Source organism: Leuresthes tenuis, unplaced genomic scaffold (assembly GCF_036924035.1).
Source record: "Leuresthes tenuis unplaced genomic scaffold, fLeuTen1.0.hap1 SCAF_9, whole genome shotgun sequence".
Lineage (NCBI taxonomy): Eukaryota > Metazoa > Chordata > Actinopteri > Atheriniformes > Atherinopsidae > Leuresthes > Leuresthes tenuis.
Window position 1 is genome coordinate 22,883,688 of NW_027325363.1, and position 25,510 is coordinate 22,909,197.

The window sequence follows — 25,510 nt, forward strand, 5'->3', positions numbered from 1 at the left end:
ACCTCCAGAGAACTAACCTCGAGTGCTGCACATACTGTTGTTCCTGCCTAAAATAATGTCCTGTGTCCCGGTGTCTTACTCTCCGAGGTGACCGGGGTCTGAGCTGCAGCAGCCGGGATGGCGCTGGTCACCGTCCAGCGGTCTCCGACGCCGAGCACTACATCTAGCCCCTGTGTGTCTGTAAGTAGACAAATGGTATGACATTTTTGGCTCAGTTGGTCACAGGAAGACCCACCGTTAGCCCTGGTCCTCTCTGCTTAGGGTACATGTAAATGGGTGGCTAACTGAGCTAGCTGCTAGCATTTTACTGTAACCAAAAAAAAAGTAACCTCTTCCAGCCCCGCTGCGGGCTGGAAGTTTTCCTTCCTACTTGTTCAATTTTGAACAGAATGTTGACTTAGCTTTGTAGTAAAGGGGGGAAGTTTTGGGTAAGTAACTTTGCTGCATGATGTTAGCATTTACAGCTCATGTTTGCTAACTCACTTCCTCCCAAGAAGTCTCCAAGGAGCCCGGTTGAACAAAGCGTTTTAGCTTTGTTCTACAAAAATGAAAATAATGATAACGGTGGTGATTTTTAGTAGCTGTTTGAACTTGTGCCTTTGTTTTTGACAGCAAAAGCCATCACTGTTCAGATTTATTGTGTGCTTATAAACATGGAATACGTGCCTTTCTGTGCCCGAGTCCTTAATATCAGTAATGGCAGCACATTAGTCCAAGTTGACTTGTTTGGTGGAGCCACGGTGAGGGAGAGTGGCTCCAAAGCAGGCTTGTCAGACCCTGTTGGAGGCTGTGGGACCCATCCTGTTATCCTCTCTGACACCCTGGCCTCAATCTCAAGGCAGGGTGGTGGTGGTGGTGGTGGTGGGGCTACCGTTGATTAGACATGCCTTCACCCACTTGAGTAGGATAAAGTGTGTTCAGTGAAAACTGTAGGAACCGGAGTTGGCCAGCCTGTCAGATTGTTTTCTGAAACAGATACCGCATGTTATCTTATGACTGAGGATCCTGACCTCTAATGAAAGCAACGTGGCGCAGAGTAATGCCAAATGCAGCTCAATGGGACGGCAGTGTCCTTCAGGGAATGACTGTGTTGGGCTATAAGAGCCGGCCTGATGGGGAATCACATGAGACTGCCATGCAAATCATAGTGAACATATTAGGGAAACTGCCATTAAAGATATGTAGAACAGGGAGTGATGGTAAAACTAATCTGGTGGTGGTGACAAAAAAGTGAATTTTTGAAAACAACTGCAGCTCACTCATTTAGACAAATCCAGTAGAACTTTGCCTCGCCTGTGGCAAGTTAAAGAATGAATAGAGTTGGATTAAAACACATTACTTATGGTGAACTATGTGACTGAGTAGTGAGGGACTGTGGGTATGAGGCAGTGAAAGATACTCCAGGCCGAGGTTACCAGCTGCTTGTCATAAGACCCGTTTGTGATTGGAAGCAGCCACGTGAGCACTCTTGTGAGATGTCTGCTGCTGAGAGGGAGAACAGGACAGAAACCTGGGAGAGGGACAGCATACCAAAGCAGTGTATGGAAAAGGGAGTACACTCCTAGACAAACACTCACGAAGCTCCGTGCTGGAACGCCTCTGGCACTTTTGCCTCTGCGCTCAGCTTTTTCGTTGTTGCGCGCTGCCTTCTAAACATTTTGTCAGTGTTAAATTTTAGTTTGAGCATTTTTTTTTTTTACGCGCTGTGGGGAAGAGCCTTACTTCAACAGTGTGTACTAGATTAATCTGCCTAGCAGCAGAATGCCCTGTTTTCATTGGCTATATGACCACACCCTACACATCCTTGCAGTGGCATGGTAACCATGGAGATTAGTTATAGCCAGCATTATAATGGCATGTTGTTTTGAACACCAATGAGAGGTATACAGACCCTACACACAGCAGCAATGCGTGTTAGTGCTCTGCAGTGGTGTCACATATGCCTTTGAAATCTGCTACGTGAGGCAATTTCATCGGGCTGCGATGAACTCTGATTTCTCCTCTGTCACAGTATTTTGTCTTGAAGTCAGGTGGTTAGTGTGCTGAGGCAGAGAGCATCACTCAGCCAGCTGCCTCTTCAAGGCCTAATCACGTCTGTGGCAGTAAGCACGAAAATGGATGAGCCCTCCCGTCTTCAAGCTTCTGCTCCTCCTGACCTGACCTACTGCATCCAGCTCCCATCATCATCTCTTGTCATCGTTCATCACTTCACGCGTTATCTGGGTACCATTCCCGTGTCTGGGCGTGTCCGTTCAAAGTGTCCCTTTTGTACACGTGTTTTGGTGTGTCTGGTAGGCAGGGCTGACAGATTGATGCCAAAGAGGAAGTTCTGAGTTTTGAAAGGATTACCGAAACAGGCTTGGATTAGAATATTGTGTGTGCGTGGAACCCGGGCTGGCTGCAGCAGTGGGGGAGGATGATTGCGTTTTGGAGAACGGGAGGCGATGGATGGTGTGGGGTGCGGGATGGTGTCTGTTTTGGCCTCATTCCTGGTCTCTTCTCTAAGCCTCGCTCAGAATACCACGCTGGCCTTGCCGTGTGACTGAAGTCACAGATGAAAAGCGCCTCGTTGACATCTCGCTGTAGCTGCCAGCCAGTTTAGCAATCTTCTAATTTAAGAATTATTGAGTCTGACGTACGATGGAAACTGACACCGAAATCTCTTTGGCCAATATGATACAATTTGTCCGCTGTGAAATGCTCACTGCTGGTACCAGCCTCATGTGAAGGGAGAAAAAAAGCCCTGATAAATATTTCTGTGTCTTCCTCTGCAGGAGTCGGGCAGTGGTGACGATGACCGTCGCTCCCAGCCCAGGAGGTGAGGCCACCGACTGTTTTTTGTCTCCAGTTGCCATGAATAACACTTTCTGTCACATGCTGCACTTAACATCATCTTTAGAAACTGTAATTTGAGACTGAGGCCTCTAGGGGGAGACTGTGCGTAAGTATTACTGTGCTCTAATTAGGTTTTTGTTTTTTTCCACCAAGCACTTAAACACATTTTCTGACAGTATTTAAACACATTTGAACAGTTCTTCAGATGTTGTGAAATAATGTGTAGTTACCACAATGTTTCTTACTTTGTTTGACCTTGTAAAGGACTCAGATACTGAATATATGCGGACCAGAAAAACACAACCACTGACTTCCATGATACTACATACCTTATACCTGGTAAAACCAGAGGACCTGCGTCCATGTCAGTCCGCTGAAATTGTATTTCGGTTGCTCATTTCTGAGCGAGACTCACATACAGTAGCGTAGCATCGAAGCGCAGTTTACCTCGGCGACTTAGAGTGGACATCTGCCTTTAAAAACAACAAGAAAACCACACAAATGCTGTTTACATTTGGAATGACTCTGTTCTGTTTAATTATGCAGGTGAAAAAACCCCAAAACGTACAGTTTAGTTTGGTTTTCATTTTAGGGTTTGTCCACATAACTCTGGAGATGCTGGCAACAGGGTTTCTGACTAGATTAGAGTTTCTCACGCAGAAAGACAAATAGTGCCTTTGTGTGGACTTTTTGTAAATATTTGGCCGGGCTTCTGATGTCATAGACTGCGGCTGATTTGCATGATACGACCTGATGGCTGTGGTGGACTCGTTTATTTCCTTTGACTTGCGTATCTTGATCTTAACAAAAGACAAAGACGTCACCGCTGTTGTTGTCCTTTTTGTTTTTGGTGATTCTGACAATCCCCGGTGCCAAGGCCCTCTTCAAAAATTCTCCCACTTCACCGAGGACAGACTTTAACTGTGGTTTCTGTTCTAAAAGTGGAAATGTTGTATTTACTGTTTGCAGTCGTTCATCACTCTAAATGTTATATCACTGCAGTCTGCTATGGGAGAAACTTGCTCACGGCCATTAAAAAGGGAGTGGAACATCAAAGGCTGGACAGCCTATTCATCTGTAGTGGACTTTGTCAGGGGCTTTTTTAGACTCATCTGCCGTTTAATCCAAATAGTCTGGCTTTGTCATTTGATCTCTTGTTTTGAGCTTTTATCAGGAATTACTCATTTTTATGGCAACCCTTGTTATAGTACAACTCTAGAGATGTTGTGCATAATCTAAGACAGACAAGTCGTACATTGGCCTGTGAGGCGTCAAGATTGAAGGGCTGTTTTGACGGGAAACGTTACCTCCCTGACGGGAAAGTAGAATGAAAGCTCGACCACAATGTATTTGTTAGGAAAACCACAGGTATAGAGAGCAAGAGCTGAGGTTTGCTATGAGTCCGGACTCTAAAGGAGCTGAGAGAGATGCGAGTTGCAAGGCAGGAAAAGCAGCTCTCCTGGGTCCGTCAGCTGACCGTAATATTGAAAAACCATCACAAACTATTTCAAAGAATTGTCAGTCTGTGACTGCGTGTAGCCTGACATATGCAGAGCATCTGATGTTGGGCACCTGCAGTCGTTAGAGAAAGAAAGTACACCCCCTTTCAATTCTAGAGTTTCAGGTACATGATAATAGTGATAAAGAAAAAAAATAAATCTGGTCGTTATTAGGTTTTAAAACCTGGTTTGATTTACTCTCAGACAAAAACACATGACCTATCGCACCATGTGGCTGTTTAACAACGACTAAGCAAAAACGCAGAAGAAGTGTGTTAAAACTAAGTACACCCCATGCTTAAACAACTTTGTTTGACCACATTTGGCTTGAGAAACTTTGAGCCGCTCTGTTACAACATTGCCTGGAGTCCTCGAGGTTTGCGGGTATTTGTTTATACACGTCTCTTCGAGCGTCCTGCCACAGCGTTTCAATCAGCTCCAGACACCTCACCAAATCATCGCCGGCGTTTTCACTCTATGGCAACGACTCAATGCTCCAGATCAACAAACAGCAAGTTGAATTCCAATGAAGCGTAAGGGGTGGACCCTCACACCGATCCTGCGTATTAGCTTATGACACAATGTGATGTGTGAGGTTGTTTTTTTTTTGTTGTTTGTTTTGTTCTGATATGCAAAACGTTAGAACTGAAAGAGGGTGTCTTTTGTTTGTCACATGACGGTGCGGTTCAGATTCGTGTGGAACAGGCTAGAAAGAATTTTTTGGGCGATGCCACATTTTTGATTATGGAACCGTGGTGACATCACTCATGCCTGTAAGTCACCCCAATAGTGATTAGAAAGCCATGTGGTCCCAGTTATCGGTTGAAGTCATACCCAGGGATGTGCATGCTCAAACACACACACACACACACACACACACACACACACACACACACACACACACACACACACACACACACACACACACACAGCTGATGGCCCGTACTGTAAAATGTTTTCCCATTTGGCTCAGTTACCAAGCTCAACATTTCAGATTCACAGTGCTGACATGCAGGGTGCAGCCAAGTGGCTCGCTGAGTGACCTCTGATGCATATTACATAAGAGTCCGGGTCAAATTAGCTGTGTGCGCCCCACCCCACATATGGCGGGTGCAGTATCGTGTTGGGGCCACTGAGACCGAGTGGAGCCTTCGCTGCAGTGCAGTTTTTTCTCTCTAACACTCATTCAGGCAGCCATTTACTGACTCATACACTGCAGCTCTTTCTCTGTGTCAATGTCTCTTTCACACAGACGCACTCAAACGGCTGCCTCTACCCCCCTGCACCACGCCTCTGAAGTAGAGCCCTGCTGCAGGGCAATAATGAATCTCTGCCACACACTGCTGCCTCGTGGCTGACGCTGACTGTGAAGGACAGAGATGGAGAAACTTTTGTTTTCCGTTCAGAGTGCAGAGCATCCGTCATTTAGAGCTTTTTCTTCTTTTCGGGGGAAATCTTTAAACAATCAGGGGAATGGTGAAAGGGGCTGACAAGATTGGTTTTGCTGAAGCTGCTGCAGAGAGAGCAGTGCTTCCCACCCTTCTTTTAAGCGACTGAATTGATATCAGGTGTCACGGCACAACTGTCGAGAGCAGAGCAGATCGAAACTCAGAGTCTGAGTGTTCTAACTCACTGTGACTGCATCTTTCATAGCCTTTTTTTTTTTTTTTGGAGCATATTTATCATTTCAAGGTCTGCGGATAGGGGGGGGCTTTATTTGCGCAACACTCATTAAGGGGTTGAGGTTGCACTTTAGAATTAGAGCACAACACAGCCAAGGTTTTACAGCAAATTCAGCCTGCTTATTGGGTCACTTATCTGCTTTATTTGCTTTAACAGGACTCAATCTTGCTCCTGTCATCCGTAGCACAATGACGTGTAGGTTGACAGTAAACCGTTAAAACACATCCGCACTGGTTACTTACACCAGTAATGTTTTACTGGTTTGCTTTGGGGCTCATAAAGTCACACGTGTTGCAGCACTAGTGCCACCAGTGTATCATATTTACTGCAGTAGAAAGTAGGCTGAGGATAGGAGGAGACCGTGTGGAGAAAGAAGGCTTTTGTTTAGCAGCCACCCCTCCGACCTTGTGTGTTCATTATTTCCACGCTGTGCAGCTTTTCCTGTTACAGAATGCAGTACAGGCCATTGTGTTATTTGATTAGACCTGGTTTCTGTTTATAGCCTTAGCTCGGCTTTGCTTTCAGTATAAACAACAGGTTGTTTGGGGACCTTATTGAACTACAGTTTATTCGGACAGTTTCTTAGTGAGAATTACTTTCCAAAGAAGTCTCCTCCAGAGTTGTTTAGTAACCACGTTATGGAGTCACTCATCAGCTCTAACGCAGGTGCGCACCGGAGGAGCAGGTTCATCGGGCCGCGACTTTAACAAGTCTGCGGTTGGAACAAGACGAGCAAGGTGCGTTACCTAACACCAAACCAAGGGAAAGCTCTTTAAACATCAGCTCCTCATGCGGAGGCATGCCTCTTTAAGTTTAGAGGGAGTTCTCTGTCATTTACACCCAACGCTGGATACCACACCTGCCCTCTGTGTTCCTGCAGTACACCTGCTGCTTACATACAGAGCTCCCTGTTCTGAGTTAGTGTCTCTGCTGACACAGCTAAAAAAGACATAATGTTTGGGACAAATGATGCTTTTCTTTGAGTTCCCCCTCTGCTCCTAAGTCAAACTATTCAGGGGTGATTAAAGGGCATATCCCAGAGTTTATTTCAGAATCATTTTCACAGTCCTCCTCATTTCAGGACACCATAATGTTTGGGACAATTGGCTTCCCAGATGTGCGTGATTACTCAGATTAGTTCAGGGATAAGATACCTCGGCTTGCTTCTACAATTTGGACTCTGTAGGTGACATTGTTCAGCGTGAGGAGAGAGGCTGTGATATTATGAGGCTGAAAAACAAGAATAAAACCATTAGAGACCTTGGTCAAACCTTAGGATTCCCAAATCAACCATCTGGAAGGTAATTAAAAGGAAAGAATGCCCTGGTGAGTTCTGTAATTACTAAGGGACTGGTAGTCCAAGGATGACCTCCACTGCTGATGACAGAAGAATCCTCGCTATGGTAAAGAAAATCTCTGTCCAACAGATCAGAAACAGCCTTCAGGAGGCAGGTGTGTCTTTGTCAGAGACTTCATTAACAGAAAGACAGAGGCTGCACTGCAAGATGCAAACCAATAGTTCAACACAAAAACACGATGGTCAGGTACAGTTTTCAAAAAAGGAGCTGCAGAATTCTGGAAAAAGGAGTTATGGACAGATGAGACCAAGATGAACCTGTACCAGAGTGATGGAAAGAAGAAGGTGTGGAGACGAAAAGAAGCCGCCCAAGATCCAAAGCATATCAGCTCATCTGTTAAACATGGTGGTGGGGGTGCTATGGTTTGGGCATGTATGGCTGCCACAGCTACTGGCACTTATCTTCACTGAATTATGACGTTAGATAGAAAAATCTGCTCAGGTTCCAATAAAGGGATTCTGTGCCCAAAATGTGATGTAACTTTTCTGACTTCATTTATTTATTTACAGATTATGTAATGTTACAAATTAGACTGTCAGAGATCTGACATCAGGGAGGTCTGAAATGACTTACTCAAGCTTTCAATTAAAAGAATGTAATAATTAGTTTCATCCACTTTATTAAGAAATAAATAATAAGTCTGTGACGTAACAACTCAGTTTTGGAGAGGTGGCTATATGATGCTGTTAAGACTGTGTCATGTTCACATAATCTACTGAAACACATTTGCAGCCAGTGTGTCTTTAGCCGCCAGTTCTTCTTTGTCTTTCTTATCTGGCTGAAAGGAGCGACCCCTGTTTTTTTCCCCACGGTTAAGCGCTCCTATCACAGCTGATTGGACTGAGCAGTCCGCCAACATTTGAACTGAAAGGGGTTATAACCCTGGCTGTCTTCTTCTTTTGGTTTGTTTTGAATCTCAGAGTACTTTCATGTGTCACGGCTGACCGCAGTTGCAAGTTGATCAGAAACAGCGGGGATTTTGAAACGGATGATGCGCGATTTCTCCAAGATGCACCAAATCTTTCTTGCCGTTCAGATTAGAAATCACTCAGAGTGGTGTGCACAGATTGCTAACAGTAGCCAATCTCCACCTCAGAGTGGGCTGAACAGCTGGCATCATTCATCAGTAGAACAGTAGAGCTAACACACACACACACACACACACACTTGGCACTCTTGACCCTGTTTCTTCCCATTCCCTGCAATTGACAAAGGAAGGCATATTGCGGAAGACGATTGTGCAACTCGTCCAGCGCTCTGCTACACATCCCGTCATGTTCTCATGTTACCAGCCCACAGACAAATAAGTTTCCACTGAGTGCTGGTAAATTCGATGACACTAAACAGAACCACATGACAAGAGCACCGCAGCGTCTGTGTTTGCGTGCTGAGTCTCTGGCGGTGCTCGAAGCTGCTCTCAGAGCTCACCGGACAACCGGCTGAGTGACGCATGGAGTCCCATAGGAAGCTGAGACAAAGCAAAGATTGAGAGCGCAGGAGTCGGTGCGTTTGTCCCGCATTTGTGATGCAATCTATTGAGCACTCAGCAGAGCACACCTACGGCTCAGGGTTAGAAAGTATGAACACGCTGCTGCTTACTTAACCGGCTCAAAATCTCCAGTGAAGACGCTGAAACCTCATTGGATGGATGTGTTATTATTGTAACGGTTTCCAGGACCTATTATGAGCGATGTCAGTGTGGATTGTTGTTTTAGAGGCTTCATCTTGACCAGGTCAAGATGCCTCATAAGGCGAGTAGTTATGAGTAATGCTTTCAAAATGGTAAGAAGAAATCTGTCAAATGATACACACGGACAAGAAATACCACTTTCATGCCAAAACAATGTCCAAACGAGGAGAAGGCGAAACAACAAGCAGTTTAAAAAGGCCTCGTAACGTGGAGTCGGACCTCACAGAGAAGCAATGAGTAACAAACAGGCTGTAAAGTTCCTGAGCACCGAGCCAAAGCTGCGTCCCATCACGGCTTTTTTTGCTTTCTTTTTTTTTAATGGTGCCCCATTTCTCCATCAGACTTCTCACGGAGAAACGTCTCCGCTTTGGAAAACTGTCAAAGCGTAAAGCAAAGCCTCTCTAAACACAACGGGGCTTAGGGTCAGAGGTCGCCTGCTGCACATGTTTTTAGTTTACAGTTAAGGACACTTGGCGCGCACTGGTGTGAATATGATGTGGCCTGTAGTTTTACTGTGTTTTCAAATTGTTGTCAGCTTACATAGGACCACGCATGTTATATAAGAAGTTTAATGAGGCTATTAAAGGAGTCCAAACGCAGCGCAGCCTTTCCCACAGCATGGAGTCTCTCACTTTCTTCACCATATCTTCAGACCGGCGTAATGTGAAGGGTCACTGCTCCCCCAGACTTTCACTGGCTCCGCCATATCTCCGCTCCACATAGATAGTACATGCTCAGCTTTTGATAACTCCGGCCTTTTTCTCATTTGTTCTCGCTTCTTATGTAAGCGAACCACAGGATTTGAGCGTTAGGAGAAATGAGAGAAGACTGAAGTCTGACTGCAATACTAAAAGCTCATGTTGGTTTAATTGATTTCATTACATTAGCTTCATAATAATCACATTCCCTGTTTGTCCCGTTGTGCCAGAGCTCTTGATCAGCTGCTGGACTGCTGGCAGTACATTATGATATCCAAACATGTTATGATTATTACAGGTATTGCTCATCCATCTAACAGGACGTATCTTATCTTATCTCATCTCATGTTGTTATATAGAAGAGCAGTCATGTGCCAAGCAGTCACCTGAGTTTGTAAACAAACACGACAGGCAGTTTGTTTCCTTGTCAAAATGTTCCTGATAAGGACACACACAGTCAGAGAGGAGGAACCAAAGGGTCTCATAAAAAAAGCTGGGGTAAACACTACGCTTGGCTTGCCAGTGTTTCGTAGTTGTTTTGCTCCATCAGCCGTCGATGCAGAGATGCCGTCGGTGTGGGCGGTCGTGCTCCCCTCCTGCCCCTCATTGGCTCCCCACTGTTCCCAAAAGCACGTGCCTGCAGCTCCGCCCTCCTCTGACTTCTCCGGTGATAGTTGGCCGAAGTTATATGTCTCAGTACTGTACGCGGCGAAGAAGTTTGTCTGTTGCACCGGGGATGAATAATGTGGAGGAAACGGCTCAGAAAGCAGTCTAACATGGGAGTCTCCGCCGCTTTTTTGGGAAGTCGTGGCCAGCCAGACTGCTGTCGGGGGGCAGGAGCACAAAGCGCAAGATTTAGGCGCCGTGTTTAATTAAGTACAACACGGTTACGATTTGGAAACATCTGGCTTTCTGCGGCTGTCGTTTCGTGGAATATTTCTTTACTTTGACTCGCACGACAATCCACAGAAGACACTCGTTCGCCTCGCCGTGTGTTGCCGGAGCACACGATCGTGTGAGAAAACGTTAAAAGTTGTCCCTTGGACTGAGAGCACCTGACGCCCCCCCCTGCGGTTCACCCGTCCAGCATGACCCTCGGCACGGTGTCCGGCTCCGACAGCTCGTCGGCGGCCAGCTTCTGCTCCTGCTGCGGGGCTAAGATGGTGCCCAACTTCAGCGACGACGCCGTGGTGTCCAAAAATCAGATCAACCAGCTGTAAGTTCAATGAGTACAGAGCTGCGAGTGTGGGAACTTTCTACAGTAGGTTCCAGTTTGTTCACGCTTTATAGCTTTCAAACAGTTGGCAGGAGAAGTAAAGTGGCCTGAGAGTAACAGTGTCTCTGATCCTGATCACACATAATCACACCTTAATTTCCAAAGATTTATTCAGGCATGAAACTGCTCCCTGAAGCTGGATTAAGTCAGTGTTCATATGACTTTAGAACGTAGGTTGTGTTCCCCATTTTGTCTCTGAATGTATTTGTTGGTAGTAATTTATGACCTACATTTAAGATTGAGTGTAAAGCTATGAGTAAGATGTTAAACTTGAGTGTATTTCCTGGTGACGTAGCAGGGCTTTACTCATCTTTGGTGCTTCCTTTTGACCTAACTAAGACATAAACACCCTGTTTCCTGTGACTCATCCTACCTGTTCCACAGGTTGACACACTCAGTTCAGAAAGGGATTCCACATGCACATGAACTGTACTTGCATTGGCAGACATCTCCAGACTGCCATATTAACATTACATGGGGCATTATTGTGCTGCTTTTTTATTTATTTAGTTGCTTTTGATTTATCCAGGCGTGGGATAGAGTTTGTTTGGTTTAATGATTCCAGTTGTTCAGCTAATGTCTGACACCTGTGTGTCAGTTGAAGGTTTCTCAGCGATGGACACACATTTGGATTCTGAGGCGGATGAAATAAGAAGGAAAGAAGCACCTGAGCTTCTGTGTGGTTGTGCCCATTTTCTGCAACTCAGTGTTGCAGATGTTCCATATGCACTCATTGATGAAACTAATGCAGAGATGGCCATTGTTGAGTATTCAGCTGAACGTTGCTTGCCTTAATCTTGTGCTGTCTTGGTGTCTGGAGACTTGAAGGCAGAGTTGTAGGTGTTTGTGTGATGTAAAAAGGACTTCGTTGACTTGTACATGTGATCTGCCCTTCAGGACAGATCAAAGGCTAGTCTGTTCCAGCATTTCCAAGCACTCCTGGGGAACTGCCTCAGATAAGTTGGAGGAGAAAAAGCATAAATCAATGAAGATATAGCTGTCGACGGATTTAAAAACTGACGAAATCAGCGTTAACCAATGGTTTATGAAAGCCAGCTTGTGTCGAAGCGTCTTTAGTGTTTTGCGCTTGTGTTCAGCTGTCAGTAAGCGGTTGGGCCCTGCGTGAGAAATGGGCCCTTCTGTTGTGGCTTTCAGGAGAGTCGAGGGTACGGTTTGTCTTGATTGCGTTGTTTTCCAGCTGCTTCACACATGACATTGTGGTGAAGTTACTGAGTAAGCGGGACATTTAAGGCTTTATTAAGGCTGTAGTCAGATTTGAAAGAAATGGGGTTTTTGGTAAATGTGGGTTTGCGCAAGGACAGCTGATGGGAAGCTGCTTTGCATAACAGTGTGTGTGCTGGCGCTCACATGTCTGCAAAACACCAGCCGATTTGGACACTATTTGTATTGCCCAGAGTGCATGCATGTGTGCGGGCGTATTTAACGCTTTTAGCTTTACTCCTGTGTGCCAGAATGGGTTAATGCTTAACCAGCACATCCAAGAGTAATTACAAGCCTTGTGGCTGTGGCTGGAGTTAAGTGTTACCTGTGGCTGCAAGGCATCTGAAGCGCTATTGTTTTCCCACCAATTTCAGAAATGCTGGTAAACCCCTCTTCCGCTTTATCCATGTGTTTGCGTTGCGAGCGTGTTTTCCAAAGAAAGCGGAGAAGGTGAGAGCTGAGAAGTGAAGCAGGCGTTTGTGTGAACAAGGACACGGGCAGCTGGATGTAGGTCACTGCTTGTGCCTGTTTTCATGCTGCGCGCGTGATGCATCTGAGAGAGTGCAACTCCCATTACTTTGTGTAAATTTTTCCAAATTAGCTCCACTAAATCGGCGTGATTCCGACCAGCTGATGTTTAACGGTTATTGCCGTGCTTACTCAGGCACTCGTGAAAAAGACGGTGGGTCTGGCCTGTAGGCTAACTGGCATCAATGAGAGATAATGGAAGTCTGTTTAGTTTGACCCAGTTTGTCCCCTCTGTCTTTATCACCTCTTATGTTCCAGCAACCCTTTTGCACATGTCCAACTTTCGCTTTCAGAATTTTAAGTTTTTGAAGTAGCTGTTGGTGGCCTTCGTTCACCGTTAAGTGGAGAGTTTATACAGAGGAAGATGCGAGAAACGTGATTTCTCTCCCTGCTAATCCTTCCTTCACTGTCTTCTGCTTGTGGCACATTTTTTTCAAGCAGCAAGGCCTAGCGTACATCCTCTGAACTCCCTGTCTTTCCCATGGGTGTATCTTTCCCCGGGTGCAAACTCATAAGGCCTCGGCGTGGCCTCCCCGTATAGAGCAAGGCCCTATATTTATCTCCTCCAGAGAGTGACTAATATGGACACGGGCTGGAAGAGGGGGTCACCCAGTTATCTGCCCACTATGTGGAGTGGTCCTTACATAGTGATGATTGTGTCTGTAACTGTCGCCCTGACAAGCACCGAGAGCTTCTCTTAAGTCCAAAGTCGGGGTTGGTTTAAAGCCAAAAGATGACCCACTTCACTCAGCCACAAAGTCTTACCTGATCTCATAGCCATATATACACTCTACCCATTTCTTTCATATATATATATATATATCAGAAAATTGATTTAATGACCCACATTCCAAAGAGATGTATTCCAGTTGTTGTAAGTATATTTTCTCATTGATTAATTAAGTGATCAATCTCTGCAGCCTTGTGTCTTATGTTTCCACACGGCCATGCGTACATGTAGCTCTCTACCAACTGCCTGAAACCAGCCGCATTAGTGTACCTACTGGACTACAGTGAGGGACAAGCTTCTCTGTACAGTAGGCCGACTGTGCTCCTGTGAATACAGTCTATCAATAGCTGAGACTTTTAAAGGACTACTGTATTTTTAGCAACTGTATTTGAGTCTTTCACGGCCCCCTCCTCTCCAACTGTCAGGTTTACTTCTCTCTCTCACTCTCTCCGTGTGTCATTGTGCAGGCGTAAAAATGTGCGTCTGCATGTGCGTGGCCTTCCATGCAAGATTGTCAGGGAAGCGCAGCAGTGTTGCATTTCAAGTGACATTGCACCGTGGAGCCAGCTATACATGCTCAACGGCATGAGTCAGGGTGTGCGAGCGCAGCGGGGGATGATGCAGCAGGAATTTGAAAGGAGGACGGAAATCAGAAGACGGATGAATTAGTGAGAAATGCAGAAGAAAAGAGGCAACAGAGGGGAGAGTGAGAGGAAACAGCTGGGTCAGGGGTGGGTGGGTTATGGGAAATGAGCTCGGCACAAAGCTGCGGTTTTGTTTACGCTCCCATGTCTCAGCAGAACTCAGGAAGGTCAGTCGGATGGCGAAGAGATGAAGTCGCAGACAAAAACGGGAATGACAGAAGGCAAAAGGACAGAGAACGCTAGACTTCTGTCTGTGAAACTCATCAACTAAAGTTAGGTTCACTGAGTTTAGATTTGACGCTTGCTTCTTAAGGTTAGATGGATTATCCAACACAGTGGTTTACCGTCAAAGCACCTATAGCATCTAAGCCAAACATTTCCTTAACTTCAAAAGACATGCGTGGCTTTGCTGTCATCACCTCCTATTTATTAATCCTGGCCCCAAAGGCTACGAAACCAGCCTTTTTTCTTTTCTTTTTTTAGCGGAACAGGTTTGCCTACTCCCTGAATCAGTGTTTCTTCTTGTAGCAGAGTGTGTTCTATATTGCTGTGGACAAACTGCAGTGAGGTTCAATTTTGACTAAAGTTATTATGTTTGACCTCTTAAAAACATTCACCTCATTTCGGTGAAAGTGTAAATATATATATATATATATATATAAAAACAACAGTTAAAGAATCCGATAGTAATTGTTTAAAGTGGAAAACTTCTCTAGAAATCTGGCAAAGCTTTAAGACCCACATTTGACTAATTATGAATCATGAATCAGTTCCATCAGTTTGGCCCAAACCACAAACTCAGCGTGTTTGTGTTACTTCGATGGAATTCTCTCAAAGCCATTTCAAACTCCAGTTAAGTTTTCATGTATTATTTTTCCCTGCAGAAATATTCATCCTGTTCTCTTCCTCCCCTTAGAAAAGGTCAGAAGGCACCCACTGTCCAAGTTACGTCATTCATTAGTACAGTTGTTAGTCCTTTAGTCGTCATAAAGGGCTGCAGAAGGAGGTCCTCACACCTGTGTTATGATAGTTTTGTGATGTATGCTTAAACGTGAGCCCGTTTGGTATCCAGTTAAAACACTGACCTCAGTCTGTTATGTTTCCTCCTCAATGCAGTGAGCTCAGTCACAGTTAATGAAATTAGGCGTGTAAGAGGGGAACAGAACCCCGTTTAACGCATCCTGCTTTGGTGTTTGGCGCTGTGTGCTGGCCAGCTTCTTATCTGTTTTCAAACATTGTGGAGGAGGGGACTGGCTCTGTCTTCCTCCTTGGACCCCTGGTCTCCTCCCCGTCCTCGTTCATCCCTCCCTGCTGGCAGCTGTTAGTGTGAGTAAGTCTGTGAGTGTAATCCAGCTGTGTGGAGGAGCAGAGAACATTGTGTTCCGAGTTCACATTGGGCCTTGGATCTTGTTTTGCTCACACAGGTCTGTCGGCTCTGGTTTCAGGAGCTCAGAAAAGCAGAATGGAGCATTGTGACACTGACATAAGCGTGCGACAAAACTCACAAACTCCCCCCCCATTTGAGAAGTTTGCAGCACGGGTGCAAACGAGTGCTTACAAATGCAGCACACTTAAATGGTTACTTAAGTTACACCAAAGATCAAAGATGATTAGAGAACTTGGCAGGAGCTCCGTGCATTTCGGTTTTCTATTCAAGTCTCATTTTCCCTTCTCTTCCCTTCCAGCATCAGTGAGAGCTTCCTCACGGTGAAAGGCGCAGCCCTCTTCCTCCCCAGGGGTAGCAGCCCCACGCCGAACTCTGCACCTCCTATCAGCCAGCGCAGGAACAAGCACACGGGTAAAGACTTGCACGTGCAGCGCCCACGCAGCTGGCAGCTGCACTTCCTTCCACCGCTCTCGAGTTTAAGATCAAGTCGTGAATGTTTGATTTGAATTTGGCTGATGAGCAAAGCAAACGCTTGATCATTCCTGCTGAATTGAGAGTTTAGGTTAGATGTAGGCCAAATTGAAGGAGACTCTTATTTCTTGCCTCCGGTGGAACGATGCACGGTCATGGCTTTTATGTCTACTACTTTCTGAAAGGACATCTGAATCCTGTTTTATCCAGGTGACCTTCAGATGCACCTTCAGACCATGTTCACTGTGCTGCGCCCCGAGGATACCATCCGACTGGTCAGTATCATACCACCACATTCAAGTGTGCACACACACACGATACCTAAGGTCACTGTCAGGGTGGAATACACTCAAGAGTGCCTGGTTTCAATTCTTTGTTAGCAAGTATAAAGAAGTGAAACTTGGCTTGTGTTTAGAAACACCAGTTGTTCTAATCTACCAACAATAAAACTTTTACATTGAGAAAAAAGCTCAAAGGGCTGGGAGTAGTAAGTATTCTCTTTCCGAGGCCCGTGAAAGCTCCCCAAAGGAGTTAAAGAAGACGTTGTGGAGTTGTTTCACAACGTTTTTTTCTTCCTGTCCACTCAGGCTGTGCGTCTGGAGAGCGCCTACCCTCAGGTAACCCGCTACATGGTGGTGGTCTCCACCAACGGCAGGCAGGACACGGAGGAAAGCATCGTGCTCGGCATGGACTTTGTCTCTTCTGATAGGTCAGTGCCACGGCAACCATAAGATAGGTCCGCATGGGCTTTTGTGGTGAAAGTTTCTCAGAGTAAACTGTGAAGTCAGCACAATTATGTCCCACTCCTGTCCTTTGTCCTGTTCTGTTTGCCGTGTGTGTTCTGTCAGACTAATGCAACTTGTTTGTTTATTGATCTTCTCTTCTAGCTGCTGTTCTGTGGGGCTCGTTCTACCTCTGTGGAGTGACACTCTGATCCACTTGGATGGAGACGGGTAAGATGCCACTCCTATGTTGTACTTCCTCTTAGTGCTCCCCGGGGCAAACTGACTGACCGCTTCGATGACTTCTGTCTGCGCTCGTCGTGTTGTTCGCCAGACATCCCATTTCTAACTCGCCACTCTTGTCTCCACAGCGGCTTTAGTGTATCGACGGTGAACAGAGTTCATGTCTTCAAGCCAGTTTCTGTCCAGGCAATGTGGTGAGCACCTCTCTTTCTTTCTTTCTTTAAAAAAAAAAAAGAGCTGAAGGTTAAACGTTATGTATTCAGTCCACCGCCCCTTTTCACTTTGACTTCTGTCCTTTTATTTGTTAGTTTTTCTTATCTTTCCTTCTTTCTTCTTGCCTTATCTCTGTCCTTTCCACTCTCTCCTTAATCTCTCCCTGACATGCGAGTGCCGCCTCCTCATTGCCTCATTTTGTTATCCTTTTCTTACTTCAACATCCTTATTCTTATTCACCTATAATTACATAGCAGAGTTAAGTCCATAGACAGCTGTACTCATTCAGTCCTTCTCTTCTCTGTTCTGCTGTTCAATAATTTATTGAACCATTTGTATACAAGTGCTAATGTGCCAATTGTTTGCTTTTTTGGCGTTTGTCTCTCAGGTCAGCCCTGCAGTCACTGCACAAAGCCTGTGAGGTAGCTCGCTGCCATAACTACTACCCAGGCAGCCTGTTTCTGACCTGGGTCAGCTACTACCAGAGCAGGGTCTCCTCCAACCAGTTCTGTATCAATGAATGGAACGCCATGCAGGATGTGGAGTCGCACCGTGCCAATTCGCCCGTCCTCTTCACAGACCTGTGAGTAAAGGAGAAGCGTGACCACAAGAACGCACACACCGGCATATCAAAGTGGTCTGAACTCCACACAGGAAGTCATTTACACAAGCTCTCTTGGTTTGTACCCGTAGCGTGGTGCGAAATTCCCGTGGAGTGAATGCGCTGCTCGGAATAGTTTTCGTATTAACAGACATGTTGGATCGAATACCTGCAAACGTGTCTAAAGTCACCGAAACGATCAGAAAAGACTGAGCTCATGCCTTTTTAAAACCGAGCTCATGCCTTTGGACAGTCGTAAGGTGTTATCTGTCTGCAGGGGTGTGAACTTCTCACCTGATACACTGAGCACTTCAGGCTCATGTTAAACGGAGAACATGCTTGCAACATAGATTCAGAGAAAGTCCGATGTGTTCCACGGGGGTTGGAGTGTCACCGCGCCTCTCCTCATGGGTCACGGCGTCGCGATCTCTGCAACACAAGTAGTGCGGGCCAGTAGGCTGAAGCTGGGGTCAAGTGCTGTCTCATGACCTTCCAGGGTAACGACAGCACAAAGAAAATAAAAACACACACCACTACAAACAAAAGCACGGGGAAATATGAAATGTGTTTGTCATGTGTGACACTGAGTTGTCAACAAGGAAGTATTAGAAAGAAGGGGGAGTGACACGGGCTTCTGGATTTATGTCTTTACTGATACGAGGGAAATTCCCCTCCCTGCTGCTCGAGTCACATGCCGCACCACCTATTTGGAGTGTCTCTCTCTCTCTCTCTCACACACACACACTGACTTCAGAGATCCTTGACTGTCCAAAATAGCAGAGGCTTTAGCTGACTCGATTTACTTTTGGAAAGATGAAATCCAGACAGACGCATAGGAAGATAGACCAAGACAGGGACGGACAGAAGCAGGTGGCAGGCAGAGAGAAAGAGGTGGTGGTGGGGGGGGGGGGGGGTTGCACCTGATCACCCTGAGTGGAAAGAATGGAGACGAGTCAGGGCAGAAATAAAGCAACTTTAAACTTGACAGTTAAGAAACTTCTATATTTACCGCCCGCCAACACTCAGAAATACTTCACTCCTTAACCCGCTGGCTGGGGTGCGTTTGTCCTTGAGTGTCCTCGTCATTAAGATTATCCATAAACTCCCAAGTCCATGTGTGTGGCTGCCGAAAGCTGCCTGCCCTGCCAGTGTTTGTTGACACAACACTTTATTTCCCCCATAAAACTTTGTTTCTGTGTTTGATTTCTGGGCATCACTGTGAATTCCCGTAAGCCCCCCCCCCCCCTTTCTGAAATACAAGGAAGTGTCATTAATTTTCCGTTCTTTAGGCACACATTAGCACAGGTCCTCGCGTCGCCACTTACTGCACGACCTTTTTGTCTTTGTCTGTTTCCATGAGGGGTCGTCACACTCTCAGGCCATCTTTGGGCAAGTTGAGGCTTGTTGTGGGGATAAAGTACTGTAGCGAGTTGGTAACGAAACCTTTAGTTTTTGATAAGGGTGAAAAGCTTTTCTTTTACTTTTGGGCCTTTTCCTCTTGAGATCAGTGAGACAAACAAGCAAAGTCTTTCTAAGCTTCCAACACGATTTTCCTCCTAAGTTTACAGTTGCACACCTGAGGTCAACACACTTTCCACCTTTTGTGACTTCTGGCCCACACCACTGTGTAATATTATGCGACTGAATAGACCAGAAGGAGCCAGAAATAAAACAAATAAAGAAGATCTGAGTACATAAGAAGGAGAGGCTCGGGGATGAACTGAGCTCTTCTCTCCGGAGGGGTAATTAAGCCACTTGTTGGTATCATCAGCGTGACGTCCAAAGGCTAAATGTGTCCCCCAGCAGAGTGCTTAGAAACAGATCCAGGCACAACAACAGGCATTTTCTACAAGAGGACTTTGTTGTGGATCGCCGAGGGGCCGTGCTCAAATTTTCTGTTCCCTCTCCAGTTTCTGAGAATCAGACAAAGTGGCAATTCTCTCAGGGAACAAGTAATCTCATTGAGACAGTAAAAATGGATGAATGAACAGAAGGCAAGGCTCGTTGACTGCGACTGTGAAGGTGGCTCTTTGTGTCCTTTTTAAAAAAAATTTTGTCCTTCATAGGCGAAGAAGAAATGCTTTTTTCCAGGTGTTTTTAAATGGACATTTCTGTGTGTACAGGCCCACAGAGAGGGAGCGCACCGAGAGGCTGATCAAGACGCGCCTCAGAGAAATCATGATGCAGAAAGACCTGGAGAACGTCACCTGCAAAGAGGTGAGGGTTGTTCTCCTCCTGTTAAGACACAGTTTATAACGTGCACATTCTGACCTTTGTACCGTCTTAATCTTCTGACCACTGCTAAATGATCTCTGACAAAAATCCTGAACGAGCAGGTCCGACATTGCCTGAATCGTTGTCGTCCGTCCACAGATCCGGACGGAGCTGGAGATGCAGATGGTGTGTAACCTGAGGGAGTTTAAAGAGTTCATCGACAATGAGATGATCGTCATCCTGGGGCAGATGGACAGCCCCACGGAGATTTTTGATCACGTCTTTCTGGTAAGAGTCCAAGAGCCGATGGGGAAGATTAGTGTTGAGGTAACTTCGGGTTTCGACTCGGGGTTTTTCAGCGTCACCAAGCTGCTTCGCTTCTTATCGGGGGAAATCACCGTGGCAACTTACAGTGAGAACCCAACCTGGATTCTCTGGAGCAGATTGTGAAAGCTTAGCAACCTAAAAACAGACTCTCACGCTTTTTTTTGGCTGACTTTTAAAGACACTGACATCTATTATTTTTTATTTGTCAAAGTCGTGGCTGACTTGTAAAGATGTCCCAGATGTTTTTTTTCTCGTATGGTGTGTGCGTTTATAAAAACTCAACAAACTGCTGATCGTTTGTATCGCTTTTATGTTTCATCTGATGCAAAAATGCACCTGCGTTGCATCGATTCAAAACAATCTACAGTCATAAATCCTTAAATCTACTCGTGCTATTAGAGTTACACACGCTGTGTTGCCTTCCAGCCTGCTAAAATAGATTAGCTTCAGTTGGTCATCTGCTGCCAGTATCCAGAGGCAGATGACCTCGGTGGACTTGCAGAGTTGATAACCAGCAGCGTAGTACCAACAAACCAGATCTCCATTGTTAGGGTTAGGTAAGCCAGATAACCAGACATTGTTGAACTGCTTCAAAGTACGGACCCCCGATGTCTGTCTGTGAAGTTTTGTCCTGAGTGGGATTAAGCCACATGTGCAGAGAAGCCTGTTTTCTGCACCCAGACTAAAATGTTGTCCTGATTTTTCTTGTGTTCTCCGTAGGGTTCTGAGTGGAATGCCTCCAACTTAGAGGAGCTGCAGAACAGTGGGTAAGAGCTCACTCCCTTTACGGTTCTTCTGTAAGGATGCACAGTATCTGCAGCCTGTTGACTGCAGTTAGAGTTTAACATCAAGTGATATTTGTCTGGTGTGTCCTGGTCGTGTTGCATTGACTTTGCCTTGAAACTGACTGGGAAAGTGTGAAAGTACGATCAGTATCGGACAAATGATTCATTTTAATGCCTGTATTGGCATTAGGGCAGAATTTCGCAGTTGGTTTATCTCTACTCTTAAATCATTGAATGCAACCTATCGACCATACTGTCGATGTCTGAATTTTCGTGAATGGAATGATTAGTCCTTGTGTATTAAACGAGGCATCCATCATTACACTCCCATCTATGAGAGCACGAGGTCCACTGAGCCCCTCTGTGTAGAGCTTTATGGCGATGTTTTTTCTGCCCTAAACCAGCTGCCATCGAACAGCATGTCAAAATTCCTCTCTGTGTCTGTCTCAGAGTGCGCTACATCCTGAATGTGACCAGGGAAATTGACAACTTTTTCCCGGGAACGTTTGAGTACCACAACATCCGAGTTTACGACGAGGAGGCCACCAACCTGCTGGAGTACTGGAACGAAACTTACAAGTTCATCACCAAAGCCAAGTAGGCGTCTGCACTCAGACTCCTGAAGTCGTCTTTGGTGTCTGAAAGTATTTGTTCTAAAGAAGCCTCTTTTCCATCTGCCCCCCAGGAAAGCCGGCGCCAAGTGTCTGGTTCACTGTAAGATGGGCGTGAGTCGCTCTGCCTCCACCGTCATCGCTTATGCTATGAAGGAGTACGGCTGGGATCTGGACACTGCCTTTGACTATGTGAAAGAGAGGCGTACCGTCACCAAACCAAACCCGTCCTTCATGAAACAGCTGGAGGAGTATCAGGGAATTCTGCTGGCGAGGTGTGTTCTCACAGACACACACACGTCTGTACAGTCTGCTCATTGTTCCGAAGCGTTCTGTGTCTAACGCTCTCCCGCTTCCTTTTTCCTCCACAGCAAACAAAGACATAATAAGCTATGGCGCTCCCACTCTGAAAGCGACCTATCAGATCGCCCGGAGTCGGTGTGCAAACCCTCATCTCCTTCTCTGGGCCGCGCTGACTCTCACAACAACAACACCTCGTCCCCCTCCTTACATCACTTCCTGGGCGTGGCCGTGCTGCAGGCGCTCGGAGCCGAACCCGAAGATTCTGCCAAAGCGAAGGACGCGCTCGCCTTCGACTCGCACACGTTCTCAAACGGTGTGTGTGAGTCGCAGGTTCAGGAGGAGGTCGGATCCGAATGTGAGGACCCCGTCCTGCTTCCTCTCCCCAGACCCCGAGCAGCCACCGTAGTCCCAGAGGAGAGACTGGACAATTCGGCGAGCGTGGCTGTCACCGAGCCCGTGGCTCGGCCACACCCTCCACCGTCCCTCCACATCTTACCTCCCACTCCTGAACCCCAGCGGGCTCGCCGTGGTCCTCCCACACATCTGTCCATCGCAGTGCCGGAGCTGTGTCTGAATTTACCCGAGAGAGGCGGCTCAGGAGAAACCTCTCCCCTCTCTCTGGGTTCATGTGACTCAGACTCAACGAGTCAGTCCTTATCAGATTCAACAAGTGACAAACGCACCCCCATCAGCCCTGCGACTACCACCCCTCCCCCGCTGATTCTTACCCTCGCCTCCAGCGACGACAACAACAACCCCAGTGAGCCGCAGATCTGCAGTGCCTTGGACAGCCGCGGCGAGGCCGACGGGTCGTCCAACCACAGCGCCGACAGCATCGACTTCTTCACAGCCAGGGAGAAATTCCTGGGCCTGGCACAAGACGGCCGAACGCGGACGGTTTCAGAGCAACGGACGCCCCCGTTCACCGAGGGAGGAGCAGAGGTCGGCGAGGAAGAGGAGCAGGGGAACAGGACCAGTCAGGTAAAGGCTTCAGTCTGCAGCCAAACCTCACGGCTTTAATTTTTCCATGAAAGCGTCGCCAGTTACTGTACAGCTGCTTGTTACCAAGTTCGAATGAATTGTTCCAGAATTGTTTGTATTGTGGTAGATTGTGGCAGCTTATCTGAATCACTAGATAAAGAAGCATTTTGCAGCATTAATCAGACTGAACCCAGTGTGCAAATGGACTGAGCTGAGTGACACCCTGACCCCTGGAAGACCAGAGAACAGACAGTATTTTGTCACTGCGTGTAGCTCCATTTCAAATGATCAAAGCAGCGCTGCTAGTTTATGATTGTGTGTAATAATGGAAGCATGTCACTACATGGCAGGACTAATACATTCTGCTTCTTTGTCTCTGCAGTCTGAGGACGGCTCTGACCGAACCCATCCCACTCACCACGACAACGGAATATCAGTCCGCCATATTGTCACAGAGATCGAAGCCATATCCCACATTGCTGCTTCTCCCTCTACTCCCTCCTCTTCCTCATCGTCATCGCTCCCTCCATCCTCTCACAGCCCTCAGCTCGTCCGAACAGAACATCAGGAGGGGACTGAGGCTTCTGAATTCCCGCACAGTTCTGTCACTCCACCCTCACTCCCCCCGTCTCCCTCCACGCTGCCGTGCGACTGGCCGGCGGGGTCGGTGCGGCGGGCCACCAAGCAGCTGGAGGAGAGGCTGAAGCAGGAGCTGGAGATGGCAGCGTCTCAGCGGTCCCCGCTGCATTCTCCCAGCACTGAGCAGCCTCCTCTCGGTTCACCTCTGCACCCTGCAGAGCAAAGGATCACTCAGGGAGAGAATCTCGCTGTTTCTGCTAAATCCAAAGATGGAGAGAAGCATGCATGGACTCAGAAGGAGCTTCAAAGACTTGATTCCTCAGGCACGGACAACCTCAAAGAGCCTTCATGCACCCCAAACTCACATATCAGCCAAGTGTCTGGTGCTATACCCATCATTATGCACACATCTATAGATAGCCATATTGTGACATCATCACTGGACTCAGCTAGTCATTTAGTAGAAGCATCTCTAGATACCTCAGCCCAGTCCCAAAGACAGGGCCAGCTGTTCAGCCAAAACCTGCAGAGTCGGACCGAATCCCAAGCCGCTTCAAACCAAGTATCACTGGACGGGGCCACAGTGCAGGAGTCAGACACAGATGAAAGGCTGGACTCCAGTTCCCAGTGCAGGCGCCAGGGCTGTGGCCCCGCCTGTGGAGCCCAGATCCGGCTGACTCGTGGCAGCCAGGAGCTGGAGCGCATACAGCAGACGCTGCAGGAGCTGCAGGCGTTCCTTCATGAGGGTTTCTGCCTGGAGGCGACGGACAGTCGAGCACAGGAGCAGAGGCTGAGAGACGCTATGGACACCGAGCCGGGACCTTTCAAAGGGGCGCGTTCTGAACAGAGCCCTCCGGGCCTGGCAGCAGGGCAGCGCCTCAGAGACAGACACGAGGGGCGGAGCCTCACGGAGCAGACAGGCTGGCACAGAGCCATGGAGCTCGAGGCTCGAATCCGCCAGGCAGGCCTCACGCCCCCATCTCTCATGAAGAGGTCGGCCTCTTTAGCTAAACTCGACTGTCTGGAGCTGTCGGCCAATGACCTCAGCGACTTGGACCTGCGGCCGCACACCAGGACGACATCCTCACACTCCCAGAATTCTTTTTCCTTGTCCCAGTGTCACCATGACGACACCTGGAAGAAGCAGAAAGTGCTGTCTCGGAGCGCAGGAACGTGCAGCGACGACAGCTCCTCGCCACCCTCCCCCCGTCCCTCCTCTTCCTCGCACGCTCTCTCAAAAGAGGACACAGGTGAGCGGGACGAGCCGGACGGCAGCGGCGTCTCCACCTCCCGTCAGCAGGGCAGGGGACACTCGTCGAGACGTTCTCGGAAAGCTTCCTCGGAGAAAAAGCAGCGAGCCGTGGCTTTGCTTTACAACACCATGTGACCTCAGCAGCGGACTGAAACGAACACGAGTGGCGAGGTGAACGAGCGTGGAGCAGGTCGACTGCGGTGTGACTTCTACCGTATGCGAAGTGTGTGAGGCATGAATGGTAAACCTATGTTTGCATGTAAACCACTGGATGTGTTTGTTTCAACTGGAGTTCAGGTTTGTGTGTACAGTGATGTGATATGAATGTCCGAACGGAAGACTGAAGCAGTGCAGCTCCTGCACTCCGTTTAGTGTTGGTCCCCTTCTTCTTTTTTTAAAGAAGCGTCTGTTTCCAGCGTGACCCTCGGTGCCTGTTCAGAGCTTGTACAACTACAACCAGAGGGGCTTTTTCTCAGAACATGCACTTTACAGTTTAGATTTATGATTTTTTTTCCTTTTTCTTTTATTTGAAATCTTGTTTCTTACTCCGGAGAGGATTCTTTTTGCACTGTTCTCGGTAATCTTGTCTCTGTGGTTATGTTTTCAAAGTGCAACGACATGTCTTTATTCAGATTTTTAATTAAAACCAGGACAAAGCT

At 47.1% G+C, this 25,510-nt stretch overlaps 1 protein-coding gene across 2 annotated transcripts; it reads left to right on the plus strand.

Annotated features, from left to right (window-relative positions):
• Positions 1-25,510, plus strand: ssh2a (slingshot protein phosphatase 2a). Of its 2 annotated transcripts, XM_072392905.1 has the most exons (15): positions 1-180; positions 2,775-2,818; positions 15,848-15,960; positions 16,231-16,295; positions 16,608-16,729; positions 16,908-16,973; positions 17,114-17,179; positions 17,587-17,781; positions 19,923-20,016; positions 20,173-20,301; positions 21,061-21,107; positions 21,576-21,722; positions 21,811-22,011; positions 22,108-23,020; positions 23,403-25,510. In XM_072392905.1, the coding sequence occupies exons 1-15, from the start codon at positions 118-120 to the stop codon at positions 24,984-24,986; spliced, it is 3,849 nt and encodes a 1,282-aa protein (XP_072249006.1). In that variant the 5' UTR covers positions 1-117; the 3' UTR covers positions 24,987-25,510. The 2 variants fall into 2 exon arrangements, with proteins under 2 accessions (XP_072249006.1, XP_072249005.1); XM_072392904.1 differs by lacking the exons at positions 1-180; positions 2,775-2,818 and adding an exon at positions 10,397-10,979.

Coding starts and splice junctions, on each gene's coding strand:
- ssh2a (XM_072392904.1), top strand. CDS start 10,852: ATGACCCTCGGCACGGTGTCCGGCTCCGACAGCTCGTCGGCGGCCAGC. Junction 20,302..21,060: donor TTTTTGATCACGTCTTTCTG/GTAAGAGTCCAA, acceptor TGTTCTCCGTAG/GGTTCTGAGTGGAATGCCTC. Junction 21,723..21,810: donor AAGTTCATCACCAAAGCCAA/GTAGGCGTCTGC, acceptor TCTGCCCCCCAG/GAAAGCCGGCGCCAAGTGTC.